Source organism: Mustelus asterias, chromosome 26 (assembly GCF_964213995.1).
Source record: "Mustelus asterias chromosome 26, sMusAst1.hap1.1, whole genome shotgun sequence".
Lineage (NCBI taxonomy): Eukaryota > Metazoa > Chordata > Chondrichthyes > Carcharhiniformes > Triakidae > Mustelus > Mustelus asterias.
The window spans coordinates 42,233,389-42,252,263 of NC_135826.1; the positions used below are offsets into that span (position 1 = coordinate 42,233,389).

The window sequence follows — 18,875 nt, forward strand, 5'->3', positions numbered from 1 at the left end:
TTTTAATGTAGCGGGTTATTGTGATCTGAATTTTGCTTCCCGAAGGGGGGGGTGGAGGCAGATTCAGTGGTAAGTTTCAGAAATAATATTCTGTGAGGTTTACAGCATCAAATGGGAAAACCAATCGGGAAACTGATTAAAACAGTGCGTGATGACCAAGGCCAGAGTACGCAGTTCTCTGGCCACTAAAAACTTGGACACTCTGGCCTTGCCCACAGTCATTTTATTTTTTGTTACTATGGTACCATGTCCCCTTTACATCTCAGTCCCTCACCGTCCAGGGCAGCCATCCAGTTGAGCTGTCTATATCCGGAGGTTTCTAGATTCAGCCTGTAACCTCTCTGGTACAAATGCCCCAGTTTTGAAATTGTCAATTGAACTCCAGTATCAACAGCATTTCGAGAATTTATTTTTTATTCATTTGCGGAACATGGGCGTCGCTGGCTGGCCAGCATTTATTGCCCATTCCTCGTTGCCCTTGAGGTGAGCTGCCTTCTTGATTCACTGCAGTCCATGTTCTGTGGGATGACCCACAATGCTGTTAGGGAGGGAATTCCATGATTTTGACTCAGCGATTGCGAAGGAACGGTGATATATTTCCAAGTCAGGATGGTGGGTGGCTTGGAGGGGAACTTGCAGGTTGCGGTGTTCCCATGTATCTGCTGCCCTTGTCATTCTAGATGGAAGTGGGTTTGGAAGATGCTGTCAATTTCCATTATTCCTTGTTTGAAGAAATGCTTCCTGACCTTATTCCTGAATGGTCTAACCTACAGGACTGAAGAAATGTTGCTACAGCTCTATAGGGCCTTGGTGAGACCACACCTGAAGTATTGTGTGCAGTTTTGGTCTCCTTGCCTAAAGATTATATTTGCCAGAGCGAGAGTGCAATGAATATTGTCCAATGAGGAGAGATTGAGCACTCTGGACCTGTGTTCCCGAGTTTAAAATAGGCTTATTTTAAGACCCTCTAAGCAGCCCCTCCCCAGAGGCGGTTTTCAAAATTTCAATCAGCCAGGTAAGTTTCAATGCAAGGTTCAGCTTGGAGCTGTCCCTCCAATCACAGCCTGTTTCTCTCCAGCTTGAGCTGCTGATAGGCTGACTATGGGTGAGGTCAGCAGCAAATTTGGGAGTGAAAGTGCCGAGCAGTAAATAGTGAACTGAAGGCTGGTGGACGTGAAGCAAAGATATGTCAGGGCCAGAACCCATGGAGCGAGGTATGATGGGACCAGAGTCTGGGAAATGGGTACGGTGAGATTGGAGTCCGGATAATGGGTACAACGGGAGTGGAGTCTGGGGAAACGGGTATGGCAGCACTGGAGTCTGGGAAAGGGCGGCATGTTGGTACAGTGGGTTAGCACTGCTGCCTCACAGCGCCAGGGATCGGGGTTCGATTCCGCGCTTGGGTCACTGTGTGGAGGCTGCACGGGTTTCCTCCGGGTGCTCCGGTTTCCTCCCACGGTCCGAAAGACGTGCTGGTTAGGTGCATTGGCCATGCTAAATTCTCCCTCAGTGTACCCGAACAGGTGCCGGAGTGTGGCAACTAGGAGGTTTTCACAGTAACAGTGTTAATGTAAGCCTACTTGTGACACAAATAAATAATTTTTAAAATGGGTACAGCCGGATTGTAATCTGGGAAATAGGTACAGTGGGACTGGAGTCTGAAAGTGGGTCTGGCAGGGCTAGAGCATGGGGAAACAGATGCGACAGGTTTGGAGCCCGAGTGACTTGTACGTCAGGGCTGGGGAGGGTGAGGTCTTGGTAGGCCAGGGAGGTCCAAGTTGCAGTGGGCCCGGGGAAGTTGTAGTTTTGTAATTTTGGTGGGATGGGGAGGAGACGGTGACTGTGTGGGAAAGAGTGGGTGAGCGACTGGGTGTGTGGGAGCGAGTGAATGTGGAACTGAGTGAATGGTTATATGAGAATGAGTGTGATTGAGTGAGTGGGTGTGGAAGTGAGTGACTGAGTGAGTGGATGGGCTGGGTGTGAGTCTGCCTCACATGGTCTCAGTTTTCTCACTCACCCTCACCACCCATACACCAACACTTACACACGCATGGACCCACACATTCCCACCCACATTACACTGACCTCCAACAACCTGGTCATTTTTATGGCTTTCTCTTTAACTCAACAATTTTTTTGCTATGATATTGTTTTACATTTGTTCAATTGTTTTTTGCTGAACTGTTTTGAAATTCAGTTCATTGTTGTGCCAAACTTTATTTTTCCAAAATTTGCTCATCAGTCCCATGAGTGAGAAAAAAATGAAAATGTGTCTCCGACCCCCCCACCCCCTGCAGTGAAAAGGCTGGACAAGCCTTGCTTAAAGGAATGAGAGGTGACTTCATTGAGGCACACAGAATCTAGACAAGGAATGTTTCCCATGGCTGGAGCAAGCATCTCAGAATAAGAAGGAGGCCATTTAGGACTGAATTTCTACACTTTAGAATTCTTTACCCCAGAGGGCGATGGAGGCTCGGTCACTGAGTATGTTCAAGACAGAGATCAACAGATTTCTAGTTATTAATGATGTTAAGGGATTGTGTTCAAGACTCACCCATGATCCAATTGAATGGTGGAACAACCTCAAGGGGCTAAATGGCCTATTCCTGCTCCTATTTCTTATGCTCCTAAAACAGTAATGTCATAATGATCAGCTAATCTGTTCTTGTGTATTGGTTAAGGGATAGAAATTGCCCACATCACTTTCAACAACATCTACCTGAGACGGTAGATGAGACCTGAATTTAATGTCTCATCTCAGAGGGTACCTCCAATTTAAACTGATTGGCAAAAGAGCCAGAGGTGACATAAATGGAAACTTTTTTACACAGCGAGTGGTTAGCATTTGTAATGCACTGTTAGGTTGGTGGATATAGATTCAATCATGACCTTCAAAAGGAAATTGGATAAATATTTGAAGGAGAAATACTTGCAGGGATATGGGGAAAGACCTGGGAGTGGGAATAACTGGATTGCTCTTTGAATGGCTCCATTCTGTGCTGTATTGTTCTATAATTTGAAGAGTGGAACTTGAACATATAACATTCTATCGCAGGTAAGTGTAACCGACTGAGCCACATCTGATATGGCGGACTAATTATCGCTCTGAGGCTAACTGATTAGCTAATTCAACACATGGGGATTGAGGTGAAACCTTGTCTCCTCTCTCATTCAGTCACTGAAAGAACCACGGCAGACACATGGGACGCTGTAAGGTTTCCCCCCAACTCTTTATTGAAAAGTTTTCAAAGTGAACAGTGGTTCAGCAAATACCATGAGATTGAGCAACTGGCTGAATACAGCACAATATAACAGCGATAGGTACATCCAGAAACAAGTCACAGGTAAACTACAGTGGAACACAAAGCAACCCCAGCAAAGCAACACCATGGTGATGTGGGAGAAATGCCTCCCACACACACAGTTGACTGTTCTGAAATGTGCCGGTCTAAATTTTGGAGAGGACAAATAGGAGATTAACAACCTTCAGAAATGAGGAATTTCCGTTACTGGACTCGAGAAACTGGGATTGTTCTCTATTCAGAGAAGATTGAGGGGAGATTTAATAGAGGTGTTCAGAATTAAGCGGAGTTTTGATAAAGTAAATGTGGATCAATTGTTTCCACTGTCAGGAGGGTTGGTAAACACAAATTTAAGGTAATTGGCAAAAAGATCAGAGGGGAGATGAGGAGAAACCTTTTTACACAGTGAGTTGTGATCTGGAAGGCGCTACCTTAAAGGACAGGGGAAACAGATTCAATAGTAATTTTCAAAAGGGAATTGGATAAATATTTGCAAAGGAAACATTTGCAAGGCTCTGGGGAAAGAGCAGAGGGATATTGGGCCTAATCATAGAAATCATAGAAACCCTACAGTGCAGAAGGAGGCCATTTGGCCCATCGACCACAATCCCACCCAGGCCCTACCCCCACATATTTACCCGCTAATCCCACTAACTACGCATCTCAGGGACAATTTTTAACCTGGCCAATCAACCTAACCCGCACATCTTTGGACTGTTCGAATAGTTCTTTCCGACACAGTCACAACATATCTTCTCTGCTGTAAGGTGCTGTTAAACAGCAACCATTATCAGACTCTAGACGTCTGATATGTGGTACTGGTCTAAGTAAAGGCAACATGGCGATTGGAAAAGCATAAGAAATAGGAGCAGGAGTAGACTGTATAGCTCTTCCAGCCCCTATAATCATCCAATGCGATCATGTCTGATATTCAACCTCAACTCCACTTTCCACTGGCATCTCACTAGGGAGTCGCAAGTTCCTCAAGTTCAGCTCCTAACACATGCCGACCACTGTTCCTTGGAGACTATGTGGGAGAGGAGTCAGGATTAAAAGGGAAAGGAGTTAGTGTTCTCCAAAGATGAGTTGGGGGTTCAGCCCCTTTTATCGCCCAAGTAATCCTACTGGAATATCTACAGTACTTTGATTAGCACGAGTGTTCAAGCGTGCTGTTGGATATAATATGTGCAGATGTTTGAGTGTGTATGGCTGAATAAGTTAATGAGGATGAGAGCAGAAAGCAAAACTGTAAATTGTTCTCTACAGGAGTAAGGACAAATCAATGATATTACTGACTTCCATATAACAACAATGTACAGGACAGTACATTTCTCATAAGAATGACAAAAGAATAACTAAAGATACAAACATAAACATGCAGTAAATAAATTATACAATTATTTACAGGTAATGAAGCGTTGCTTTAAGTTTAAAGTCCAGTTGGATGAGACAACCACATTGGGATTACCTCAAAGACTGCCAAAAGAAATGAAATAAACAGTGTTTCCATCTGGACAGTTTGTTCCTTTTTTGTTGCAACAGATCGTGTTTGTATTTTTTTGTTCTGGTACAGTACTATTGCTTCATCTCTGAGACATGAATCCTCTTCTGGCGGCAAGGTCTTGCCAGGACCTAATTGAATCCAATCCAAACAGATCACTGATCCCCGCCCTCCCTAACTCTAAACCTCCTCCTACCCTACAATCTTCCAAACTCTCTGCACTCCTCCAATTCTAGCCTCTTGCACAAAGCAGATTATCATTGCCCCACCATTGATGGCTATACCTTCACTCAGACCTGCAATTTCCTCCCTAAACCTTTCAGAGAGTTTTTAAAACCTGCCTGTTTGTACAAGCTTCTAGTCACCAGTCCTAATATCGCTTTGTGTTTAGTCAAATTTTGATTGAAAACTCTCTGTAAAGCACCATAGGATGTTGTACTATGTTAAATGTGCTATATGAATGCAATACTATTGTTAAAACGCCTTCATTTTGCCAGTAGGATTTAGTTAATGGCCATACAAGCTCTGGATGGTGCAATCACACTGTTCGTTTAACTTCTGCAGGAAATTCAAATTGCTTCTCACCAATGATAAACTTGAGTATGAAGATCCAAAACTGACTCTAAAATTGGCCTTTATATCTACATATGGATAATTAGATCTTCCAGTGCAATTTGGCTTTGGTAATTGTTTATTAAGGCTGTTGTGATACTGAAACATTTCAAGTCCTGGAGGTGTAGCCAATGTGGAGGCTGGTTGTTGATTTATCAACATAATACTTTGGAAGATGCTGAAATATAGACTTAAGCAGTCAACTCTCATAGGCTTTACGGCACAGGCTATTTGGCCCAACTAGCCCATGCCAGTGTTTATGCTTATTCGAGCCTCCTCATCTTTTGTCGTCTAAATCTATCATTGTATCCCTCTCCCTTCTCCCTCATATGCTTGTCTAGCTTCTCAATATTTGCATTTTCAGTACTTCAACCACTCCTTGGGATACTGAGTTCAATATTCTTACCACTCCTTGGGTAAATTTTGGTATCCTTTTGAATTCCCTATTTGATTTATTGGTTATATTGATGGCATCTAGTTATTCTCTCACAGTATTGGTTTCAAGTTAAGGCCGGGTAAATCTCTGGTCTGAAAAATGCTGGAGTAGAATGAGGCTATGAAACACTTCTCAATATGGATCAGCGTGGACCTGACCATAGGGAGACCTTGATGATACAGTGATGATAATTTTGCCATTCTGGCAATCCAGTTGCTGTTAGCCAACATTCATAAATAAATGAAAGAAAATTCATTCATACAGGACATTTCACAATCTAATACCGTGCCCAAGTGTTTCACAGCCAATGAGGTACTTTTTCTGAAGTAGTCGCTGTTGTAATGTAGGAAACATGGCAGCCAATTTGTGCACAGCAAACTTGCACAAAAAAAGCAATGTGCTAATGACCATTTGTTCTAGGTGTTGGCTGAGGGATAAACATTGGCCAGGAGAATTCTCTGTTTTTTTTTCAATAAGTGCTGTTAGATTGTTTTTTTTTACAGCCACCATAAGGGTCTGACAGGCTTCAGATTAACATCTCACCTGAATGATGGCGTCTGTGACAGTGCTGCACTCCTTCTGCTGCACTAGAGTCTCAGCCTGGATTTTGTGCTTAAGGCTCTGGAGCAGGACTTGAACTCATGATTATCTGACTCAGAAGCAACAGTGAAATAGTTATGGAGGCAGGGATTCATTTAAAAAAAGAGAATGGCCCAAGCACTTGAAGCAGAAAAATGTATAAAAAGTGGGGGTTGGGCAGGGAAATAGGATTAAAATAGAATTTCTTCAGCCAGAGAGTGGTGAATCTGTGGAACTCTTTGCTGCAGAAGGCTGTGGAGGCCAGGTCATTGAGTGTCTTTAAGACAGAGATAGATAGGTTCTTGATTAATAAGGGGATCAGGGGTCATGGGGAAAAGGCAGGAGAATGGGGATGAGAAAAATATCAGCTATGATTGAATGGCGGAGCAGACTCAACGGGCCGAGTGACTAATTCTGCTCCTATGTCTTATGGTCTTATAATGTCCGAAAGTGCTTTACAACCAATTAAATACTTGAGTGTAGTTACTGTTGTAAAATGGAAAACACTAAATACTATGATAAAATAGTAATCTCCATTGTAGAACCCCTTGGGAAAATTGGACAAAAACCATGTCAAAATTTTATTTGATAATCTTAGCCTCAGAGGTAATATTTCACTTGTTTCTTGGCAGCGAAGACATCCCTGGAATACAACATTAGCTTCCTTTCCTAAGCTCTTTCAATTTTGTTGGCCCAACTTGCTGCAATTATCTGGTTGTCGTGTGGCTTACTGTGCAGGGTGGTTTTTTTCATTCATATTTGCACCGAAAAACCTAGGGGCAGGGCCAAGTCCAACAGCTCAAGAGAGTAGGAAGAGATATTGAAACTAATCAGGGAGAGGATGAAAAATATGAGCTTATAGAGTGCTTTTCATAAAAGGCCTTTCATAAAAAGGCACTCCATAAGCACATATTCTTTCATCTCAAGATGTCCCAAAGTGCTTTATAGCCAGTGAGATACTTTGAAGGTTTGTCATTGTTGTAATTATGGAATCCCTAGAGTGCAGAAGGAGGCCATTTGGCCCATCGCGTCTGTACCGACTCTCAAACAGAGCATTCAATCAAGGTTTTTATCCCTCTAGCTTCATACATTCACCCTGCTAATACCCCTAACCTACACATCTTTGGACACTAGGGGACAACTTAGCATAGCCAATCCACCTAACCTACACACCTTTGAACTGTGGGAGGAAACCTGCGCAGACACAGGGAGAGTGTGCAAACTCCACACAGGCAGTCACCCAAGGCTGGAATTGAACCCAGATCCCTGGCGCAGTGTGGCAGCAGTGCTAACCAATGTGCCATGTAATGTTGAGAAACAAGAAAATAACAGCAGAAAGATTGGATTTTATTGCCTGCAAATTAAAAAGAAAGATTCTGCATATTTGAGGGAAAGAATGAAGGGACGGGCTGAATTGTTTTACAGAAGAGCCTATGCTAATCTAGACCAGATTAACATTTTCATGATTGAGCATTCTTTGGAGATTTTGTAGTTTAGTTTTTATTCACTTTTAAGTTTAGGGTTATTTATTAGTGTCACAGGTAGGCTTACATTACACTGCAATGAAGTTACTGTGAAAATCCCCCAGTCGCCACACTCTGGCACCTGTTCGGGTACACCGAGGGAGAATTTAGCACGGCCAATTCACCTAACCAGCACATCTTCCGGCTGTGGGCGGAAACCCGAGCACCCGGAGGAAACCCACACAGACACGGAGAGAACGTGCAAACTCCGCACAATGACCCAAGTTAGGAATTGAACCCAGGTCCCTGGCGCTGTGAAGCAGCAGTTCTAACCATTGTGCCACCGTGCTGCCCACACTGCTATCTGTGGATCTCACTGTGATCTCTCTGTTTATTTCCCACCCCCAGGTGCCCAAGTCATCCCTACCCACTTCTGTAACTTCCTCCAGCCCTGCAACCCTCCAAGATCTCTGCACTTCAACTCTGGCCTGTTGTGCATCCTGATTTCCATCCCTCCACCAATATAGGCCATGACTTCAGCTGCCTTAAGCTCTGGAATTCCCTCCCTACATGTCTTTGCCTCTCTACTCCTTCAAGATGCTGCTCAAAACCTGCATGTGATTTGATACAAAACTGACAAGGTTACTACAGAAAATAATTAAGGGTTAGCAAAACTGACAGGTAAAGATGTCAAGCTTCATTCCCTAAAGGGATGTTAGTGAATAAGTGGGATGGTATAACAATCTGACACCTTTATGGTTACTCCACTGATACTAGCTTTTTAATTCAAGGATTTCACTGTTAGGAGTTAGATTGGGACGGAGGATTTGCTGAACAGGGTCACCTAGTTCACCTTCTGCCACCCTGGTAGTTGAATGATACGACGATAATGGAATTATTGAACAATCAATCTCAATCAATGCGTCTAGCCAGACAGACCGAGACATGAAGTGAGGAAAACCCCCCAAAGGTTCAAACTTTTTTAGGAGACCCACTTCGATATTCGAGGGTGCAGTTATACTGTTTGTTTTGTATCACTGTAAAACAGTTTCCATTCCACCACGGCACAAGAGTAATGGTATAACTCTAACATCAGATTCCAATCCAACTGTTACTCCTCATTTGAAGAACAAAGCTAGCGACTACTTGCAATGCAGCTATTACCCAGGATATTCCCAATTCACTGACTGAGTTTCACTCTACGTTACCAACACTGTGGTTAACTGTGCTGTGTAGTCAACCTCTGAACAGCAAGAAGGAATTTCCGACACAAAGGACTTGTCCTGTACTTTGGTTTTATATCAGCCCCTCTGCTCCCATAAAAAGGAGTTAAGCTAAATTGAATTATTTCCTAAACAGAACACCCTGCAGTTTAACAATTGCATCTTGTAAAGTATAGCAAGACCACTTCATTTCTCCAAAAGTATTTGCTTCTCTCCACTCTCCCACCTATGTTCACTCATGTTTTGCTGTGGGACTGGAGTCACATACAGACACAGACCACATGAAGACAGCTGGCTTCCTTCCTGAAAGAATATTCGTGAACAGGTTAGACTTTAAAACATTCTAACAGCTTGATGGTCGGATTCTTCTTTCCAGAGTTTAAAAAAAGCCTGAATTCAACTGTTCAAACTAGTGGGAGCTTTGAATTCTTGTTGTCTGAATTACTAGTCCAATAAAATAACTACTACACTACCAGATCCTTCACTATCCAACCTGCTTCCATTTAGCATGATGTTGCATACTGGAACATCCTTTGTCTTTATCACTACTATAACATCACAGTAAATGGAAGCAATTTACAATCCATCAATGTATTCAACTATCTAGAACACATAGTAACATCATGTCAAAAGCAGGACTGAAATCTGATAAAGGATTCAACAAGCCAAAAGTGCTCTTACAAAATTAGGCAACATCCGAAGAAACATTAGCTTGAAATTTGAAAGGAGAATCCGTGTACTAAAATGTTATCCCTGGTCAGTAATATGGATGTAATAAGGATGTGATGCTCGGAGCGTTGGGAATGATGAAGAAAAGCAACAGCTTTGAAATGTGGTGCTTAAGAAGGATTCCATCATAAGCTGGATGGAGGAAATAATTAACAAAGAAGTACCGAATGAGGCTGGAAGAACATGCAAACCCTTCAATAAAGAACAAAGAAAAGTACAGCACAGGAACAGATCCTTCGGCCCTCCAAGCCTGTGCTGATCATGATGCCCTAACTAAACTAAACAATATGAAAAGAAGACGATTGGAGTTCTTCGAACATGTTATCCATGCAAAGGGTTAGAGTATCTATTCATCACCAGACGGATTAATGGAAGAAGAGGAAGAGGCCGACAGTGAAAGAAGCAGCTGGACTATATTAAAGACCAACTTCACCAGAACTTCAATAATTAGATCATCCATTGTGGCTAAGGTCGAAATGTTTGGAAGAGAATGGATGCCCACGCCATTTGGATTAGTATTTTAGATGATGATGGTTCTACCCAAACAACACATCACGATCACAGGCCTATGCCCCACGCCCAACATCTTTCTGAATTCCCTGAGCAATGGTGTCAGCATGAGTCAAATTATGGATAGATTCATGCTACGAGGCCAACTCCACTAGAAACTGCTTTGAGACACTCTCCACCCACCTTACCCAGTGTTCATCTGTAACTAAGAGGGACTCCCCATCATTTGGGAGGGTGAATTCCCAGAGGTGAAAGGACAGTACATGCCCGAACAGAATGTGCAATATACAGAGTTAAATATGGCCTTGATTGACTGTATTCAATGCTGAAGAATTCCTCACTTGTTAACCAAACAGGTGAGCCTTAGTAAACAAGAATATCACTGTAGAGTTCACTATGTACAGATTTTATAATATATCTATCATCTGAGGATTAAGAAAAGTCCATTCCAATCTACTGTCTGGGAAGTCCACTCCTTCTTGTGTTTCTGTTGACAATCTGGGCCCGACGACTCCTTTGACCTGAGGGGTAGGCTACAATCCGAGATTGCATAGGCCGGATTTGTGCCTGTCTCCTCATTTCTGCCCCAATCTCCATCAGGGTCTCGGCTGGAGAACTCTGGATCCGCTGAAAGAGGCTCTGGCGGGTCACAAGCTTTTCCTGACAGTTGAAGGTCAAAGCGTTTCCCAGATTGACTTTCATTTCTCGGGAAAAGCCGTCGGAGGTGCCGTCGAAGCAGCGGCCTATGGCAATCTCCTTGGCCAGTCTGGGATTTTGATCGGTGACGGTGTAGATTCCGTAGTTGTGGCCCAAGGGATCGACAGGGGCCAGCATGCTGAAAGCTGCCGTGTCATTGTTGACGGCCAAGGGTGGGTGTCTGCGCAGGTATTCCTGCAGCAGATTATTAATCCCAGTTCGTCGGCAATTGCCTTGAGGGATCACAGTCACCAGGGTGCGGTCAACAGAGCTTTGGTCAAACAGCATGCCGCCACATTTGAACTCGAGGCAAGCAGCTGAAACGTTGTGGTTGATCATATCTCGCACACTGCGCACATCACGGATGCCGTACAGCTGGCCTGTGGTGTCTGGGTGAGTGCTACCGCTATTGCGTGATCTCACCATGACCTCCAGTGGCCCATGAACTTTGACCTTAATGTAGCAGGCCCTGAACTCCTGAGGATTAGGCCACCAGGAGAGATAGTCCCCAGTCCAACTGGTCAAATCATTCTCCTCAAAAGGCACCACGTTGTACTCATATTTGTCCTTTTCTACTTTGTAAAATCTGAAGTGGTTGGCTGAGACAGGGGCATTCTCACAGTCTCTTATATTCTGGTATGCGTATATTGGGCCATTGGTCTCGTCAATGTTATTTGCATTGGGCTTTGCGAGATTAATTTTGAAGGCTGTTTTCTTCAGCTGGACATCCTCATGGTCTGTTCTCCTATAGTCAAGTTTGCCTAGGAAGGGCTGAGAGACGCCAATGATGTTGGGGTTCATTTTAGGGCTTGAGGCAGCAGCTTCCAACTCCTCAGGTCCAAGAGCAGCTGTAACATAGGCCGTGTAGGCATCCGGCCGAGCAGCATCACAAAACGCGGGAAGGCAGGCCCCATTCGGCCCCGTTATGACACTGTCAAAACGGCCCCAAGCCCGAGGATTGGCCGTGTAACCTGGCAAAGGTTCCAAGTTAATCAGCGTCACCACAACTCCCTCCAGTTGCTCACCAGGCAAGAATTTCTCACTCATGTAGGCCCTTACTTTCACATAACAGCGCCTGGCTTCTGGAACGTCCAGGTTGAAAAGACGACGCTCCCGGATCTCCATGTTACCGATTAAGAATGTCCGCTCCTCACGTTTGTTGCGCTTTCTCTTCTCGATGTGGAAAAGGCTCTCCTCCTCCCAGAAACCAGTGTTTGGATTCAAGGACCACAACCGCATTTGCTCGACATGCTCCGGCATCTTGACGCTGGCGGTGTCGAGGTATACTGTAACGCTGGAGGCTTCAAGGGCCTCGTTCGATGATTCCTCCCGGAAGTCTGCCGAGAACATGCCATAGGTTCTGAGTGGTAGAACGTCCCCCTCTTCATCCACAAAGTTCAGGTCACTCGATGCAGTTGTGGCGAGGGTGATGTTCCTTGGATCCAGAAAGGTCACACTGGCCTTGACTTTCCCACGATAGCTTTCCCCGTTGCTTCTGCGGAATGAGTTGGGAGCAATTTCTAGCTTCCCAATGGTGTCTTTGCCTTCCATTTCTCCCAGGGGGATGGTGATACCTTTGGTGGAGTCAACCTCTATTGGTTTCGATTTCCTCAATAGCTTAACCTCAAAGTACACGGCGCCACTTTTCCGGTCAAAAGGAAAGACTTTGATGGTGTCCACAAATTTGTTCGTCCTGTCAATAAACTGGACAACAAGCCTTTCCGTTTCCGGAGGGACCTGTACGGTGAAGGTTCCCTTATAGCCCGTCAGGCCAACTCTCTCATTGCCAACAAAGATCTGTCCAAATCGAAGCGGCTCCCCATTATCAGCTGCCACTGCCCTCCCTCTGATTAATACTTTGGGCTCCAGGCACTTCTTGCAGCCACAGCTTGCTACCACCTTGACAGGAAGGGTGTAGCCCTGACACCTAATCTCCACGTCCTTCATCCGCTTCACTGCACAGCAGTAGCTCGTGCTGTCCTTGCAACGGAGGTCAAAGTTCAGGTCCCGGGCACACCTACTGTTGGGGCACTTCCTGACGTTGTAGTAGAAGGAATTAGTCGCCTTCTGAAAACAGTTCTCTGGCAATTTTATCAAATGTTTCAGTGGTTCCGAGTTGCAATTTGATTGTCCTTTGGCTGAAGAAAGGGAGACAAGAAAGAGAAGATCACAGGATTACAAAATGTACATCCAGATGCGTATGTCTCACATGAGCATCTTGCCCACCCCTTATGATCTTGATCAATTGGGCCAGTGGGTTGACGAATGGCAGATGGAGTTTAATTTCGATAAAAGCAAGATGATGCATTTTGGTAGATCGAACCAGGACAGGATTTACTCAGTTAATGGTAGGGCGTTGGGGAGAGTTACAGAACAAAGAGATCTAGGGATATAGGTTCATAGCTCATTGAAAGTGGAGTCACAGGTGGATAGAGTGGTGAAGAAGGCATTCAGCATGCTTGGTTTCATTAGTCAAAACATTGAATACAGGAGTTGGGACGTCTTGTTGAAGTTGTACAAGACATTGGTAAGGCCACACTTGGAATACTGTGTGCCGTTCTGGTCACGCTATTATAGAAAGGATATTATTAAACTAGGAAGAGTGCAGAAAAAATTTACTAGAATGCTACCAGGACCTGATGGCTTGAGTTATAAGGAGAGGCTGAATAGACAGGGACTTTTTTCTCTGGAGCGTAGGAGGCTTAGGGGTGATCTTATAGAGGTCTATAAAATAATGAGGGGCATAGATTAGCCAGTCAATATATTTTCCCAAAGATAGGGGAGTCTAAAACTAGAGGGCATAGGGTTTAAGGTGAGAGGGGAGAGATACAAAAGGGTCCAGAGGGACAATTTTGTCACACAGAGGGTGGGTGGTGAGTGTCTGAAACAAGTTGCCAGAGGTAGTAGTAGAGGCGGGTACAATTTTGTCTTGTAAAAAGCATTTAGACGGTTACATGGGTAAGATGGGTATAAAGGGATATGGGCCAAATGCGGGCAATTGGGACTAGCTTAGGGGTTTTTAAAAAAGGGCAGCATGGACAAGTTGGGCCGAAGGGCCTGTTTCCATGCTGTAAACCTCTACGACTCTATGACTATTATCCTATCGACACATCCTGCCATTCTTTTCTCCCTTGTGTGTTTATCTAGCTTTCCTTTAACTGCATCAGTGCTATTTGTCTCAAACCTTCCCTGTGGTAGCAAGTTCGTCATTCTCACCACTCTGTGGGTAAAGAAGTTTCTCCTGACTTCCCTACTAGGATTAGTTGGCAGTGTTCTTTCCTCTATCAAGGAACCTCTGGAGAAGATTAGATGGTTCACACCACTTTCCCTTCTGGAAGGTGCAAGAATTATTGTGAGCATCGCACACCATTAATACCACAGGTGTTGATTGCTAACGAATGCTTCAAATGTTTTCCTGTACACATCAGCTCAGTTACCCAGCAGTGTCCCTGTTCACAACTCCACCTGGCCCAGAGTTTTTTGAGGACTTTAACTTTTCAGGTGCTTTTGCTACAAGGACATTTTGTTCTGTTTTGGCAAGGAATTGTATATCTGTCAACACCCTGAAACCAGTCGCTTTTTCTCTTTTTTACGGCTTTTTGCTTCTGGCGGTTTTGCAGGGAAATTTTACGCAAACATGAATGTGAAAGACTGCAGCTGCCTTTGAACCTCTTCCATGTTAAATTGAAATCCAGAGACATAACTTGTGGCACAAATGGGCCAGAGGACATTAACAGGCAGCTAAAACTGGCTGAACAACTTCCAGAATCAACGTTTATTTAAAAAACATATTTTGTGGTGATTATTCACCCAAGTGTTATAACTTTTCCAAAAGTTAAATATTGCAAATGCTGGAAATCAGAAATAAAAAGAGAACATATGAATGAGGAACAGGATTAGGCCATTTGGCCCTCAGGGGTGGCACTGCTGCTTCACAGCGCCAGGGACCTTGGTTCGATTCCCAGCTTGTGTCACTGTCTGTGTGGAGTTTGCACGTTCTCCCCGTGTCTGCGTGGGTTTCCTCCGGGTGCTCCGGTTTCCTCCTACATCCGAAAAACGTGCTGGTTAGATGCATTGACTGAACAGGCGCCCAAGTGTGGCAACTAGGGGAGTTACGCAGTAACTTCATTTCAGTGTTAATGTAAGCCTTACTTGTGACTAATAAATAAACTTTACTTTAGGTATGCGTCACCATTTGATTAGATCATGCCTGATCTGATTGTGACCCCTCAGGTCTAGTTTCCAGTCAACCCCCATAACCTTTGACTCTCTTGTCAATCTATACAAGATGCTGGAAAAATGCAGCAAGTCAGATAGTAACTGTGAAGGGAGAAACAGAAAGAAGACTTGCATTGATATAGATCTTTCATGACCACCAGATATTCCAAAGTGCTTTATGGCCAATGACATTCATTTGAAGTGCAGCCACTCTTGTAATGTAAATAAAGTCAACATAGTTCCAGAGGCTTCTCTCCCCTTTTTGAGGGGGAGAGCTGACTGGTGGTGATTTAACCTCAGATGAGGGGCAAGGTTGAGAAGGTAGGATCTTCGTAAATAATCTCAGCTGGTACAGGAGTTGAACCCATGCTGTTGGCATTGCTCTGCATCACAAACCAGCTGTCCAGACAACTTAGCTTAGAGTCAGCAATGTTGGAAGCATGAAGGTGAAAGAGATATAGGAATGTTGTAGCTCAAGGAGGATAGGAGGGTACATACATATGAACATGCTCATGAGTATAAGCAGGAGTAGGCCATTTAGCCCCTTATGCCTGCTCTGCGGTCAATAGGATCATGGCTGATCTGGGGGGAAGGGTAATGGAAGGGTAACAGTGGTAGGAAAGAGGATGGATGAGGGAGGGAAGGTGGAGAAAACACATTGGATAGAGAAGATAGGATGAATTGAGGAAGTGAAGTGTGGAGCAGGGTACGATAGTCCAGTTGTTATGTTATTGGCTGGATTATTCATCCAATTGAAGGCCAGTTTACATCCTACAATGGCAATTTGGAATTGAGTCCAGTTTTTTTTATAAATCTGGAAACAAAATATGGCCATGAAATTTTCAGGTTGTTTATAAAAAAACACCTACTTCATCAATGTCCTTGAGGGTGGAAAATCGGCCAATCTCACTCTGATCACATGTCCATTCCATCACAAAGACTGCCCATTTCCATCTCTGTAACATCGCCTGACCCCAGCCCTGTCTGAGCTGCTGAATTCCTCATCCAGGTCTTTCTTACTTCTAGACTTGACAGCTTTTCTGACCAGCCTTGCACGTTCTACCCTCTGTAAACATTTGCTCAACCAAAACTCTGCTGTCCCATTTTTTTAATTCACACCAAATCTCTTTCACCCATTACCCACCTGTACTTGAGTCAGCCATATTGGATACCAGTCCAGCAAAAACCTTGATTCTGAGATTTTTAGTCCTGGTCTCTGTAACCTCCTCCAGAGGTTACCTTTCTGCTGCACTCCTCCATATCCCTATTTCCTTCATTCCAGCAGCTATTCGACCCTAAACTCTAGAATTCTCTCTGTAAATCTCTTACCACCTTTCTCTCATCCTTAAAGATGCTCCTTAAAACCTACCTCATTGATCAAGTTTTTGGACATTTTAAAATTGCAGAATAGAGTGATAGAACTTTGTTGGGCCAGGGTATTAAAGGTAACTGAATCAAGGAGAGTAAGTGGAGTCATGATACAAATCAGTCATGAGTTAACTGAGCGACGGCACAGGGCTGAATGGCCTTCTCCTGTACCTATAGTATCCATGTAAACATGTCATGCTGTAATGACACTTCCCTGCCTGTGGCGGTGCTGCAGGGATGCTTCTCTAAATGTGGATTTAGGAAGCTACAACAGAAAATAAAATGACAGAAATTATAAACAGGTGAGAGATTTCATAATCTGTAGGTTTAGTTTCCTGGTCAGTATTCATGCACACAGACAGAACGGTGGTTCGTGCTGGCACCATTGGGGATGGATTTCGTTTTGGGTGAATTTGAGATGTACTGTCAGGATTAATGGACATCTACATTTGAAAATGTGCCACAATTCACATTAGGCAGAGATGATTTATGCATTTCCACTTGGAATCAGAAGTCTCTCAAAATGCATCACAGAGGGTGACTTTTTTTAAATATAAAGTGGATTTATTGATCTTACAAGGGCTATTTTTCACACGGCAACATCCCACAAGCAACAAAGAGATGTTCAGTGAAGAAAATTGCTTTTAGTGACGTTGGTAGAGGGAGAAAACACTTGCCCCGGCCATTCCTTTCTATTTTTCAATTAGCGTCATGTGATCTGGCATATGTCGATGGGCTGAATGGCTCCCTGTTTCTAACAGACAACTGAAATAAAGGAAAACTTGCATTTACTTAATGCCTCTCACAACCTTAGGGCTGAAAAACTAGGGGCCATCAATATAAATCCTATAGGGGAATTCAGGAGAAACCCTTTATCCAGAGAGTGGTGAGAATGTGGAACTCACTTCCAGCAGATGGGAGAGAAGGTTACATTAATCAATGACGAAGGAGGGAAGGAGGCTCAAGTGGAGAAGATACACCACCATGGACTGTTTGGGCCGAGTGATCTCTTTCTGTGCAGTTGGTTCCATGCAAGGATGTTCTTGGACACTTTACAGATCATTAAGTTATTATCCCCAGGGCCAGATGGCATCTACCCCAGATTACTGAGGGAGGCAAGAGAGGAAATTGCTGAGCCTATAACAGAAATCTGCTTCCTTGTTGGCCACAGGTGAGGTCCCAAAGGATTGGAGGATGGCCAATCTTGTCCCATTTTTTAAGATGGGTAGCAAAGATAACCCAGGTAATTATAGAAGATAGGAGCAGGAGGAGGCCATTCAGCCCTTCAAGCCTGCTCCGTGAGGCCAGTAAGCTTGACATCAGTGATAGTGAAATTATTGGAGAAGATTCTTAGGGATAGAATCCATACATATCTGGAACTGAATGGTTTTATTAGTGACAGACAGCATGGTTTTGTACGTGGGAGATCATGTCTCACTAATTTGATTGAGTTGTTTGAGGAGATGACAAAGATGATTGACAAGGGAAGGGCCATGGATGTTGTCTACATGGACTTTCGTAAAGCAGTTGACAAGGTCCCTCATGGCAGCCTGGTGCAAAAGGTTAAGCCACAGGAGATCAGGGGTGAACTAGCTAGGTGGATTCAGATCTGGCTTGGCCATAGAAGACAGAGGGTAAATGGTGGAAGGGTGAATGGAGTCTGTAACTAGTGGTGTTCCACAGGGATCAGTGCTGGGACCTCTACTGTTTGTAATATATATAAAGGACTTGGAAGAAAACATAGCTGGTCTGATTAGCAAGTTTGCGGATAATACTAAGATTGGTGGAGTTGCGGATAGTGATGAAGATTGTCAGAGAATACAGCAGGCTATAGATAGGCTGGAAAATTGGGCGGAGAAATGGCAGGTGGAATTTAATCCGGACGAATGTGAGGTGATGCATTTCAGGTGGGAGCTATAAAATAAATGACAGAACCATCAGGAGCATAAACACACAGAGAGATCTGGGACCACAGGTCCACAGATCCTTAAAAGTGGCAGCACAGGTGGAAATGGTAGTGAAGAAAGCATATGGCATACTTGCTTTCATTGGCTGGGGCATCAAGTATAAAAGTTGGCAAATTATGTTACAGTTATATAAAACATTGGTTAGGCCACATTTGGAATACTGTGTCCAATTCTGTCCACCACACTGCCAGAAGTACGTGGAGGCTTTGGAGGGAGTACAGAAAAAGGTTTACCAGGATGTTGCCTGGTATGGACGGTATTAGCTATGAGG

The 18,875-nt window shown here is 44.0% G+C and overlaps 1 protein-coding gene across 1 annotated transcript in view; it reads right to left on the reverse strand.

Moving 5' to 3' along the window:
• Positions 1–1,690: 1,690 nt before the first annotated feature.
• cilp2 (cartilage intermediate layer protein 2) overlaps positions 1,691–18,875 on the reverse strand; it is a 55,302-nt gene continuing 38,117 nt past the window's right edge. Inside the window, exon 9 of the mRNA XM_078198552.1 lies at positions 1,691–13,189. Coding sequence (XP_078054678.1) covers positions 10,809–13,189 — 2,381 coding nt within the window. The 3' untranslated portion in view covers positions 1,691–10,808. The remainder of the gene's footprint in view (positions 13,190–18,875) is intronic.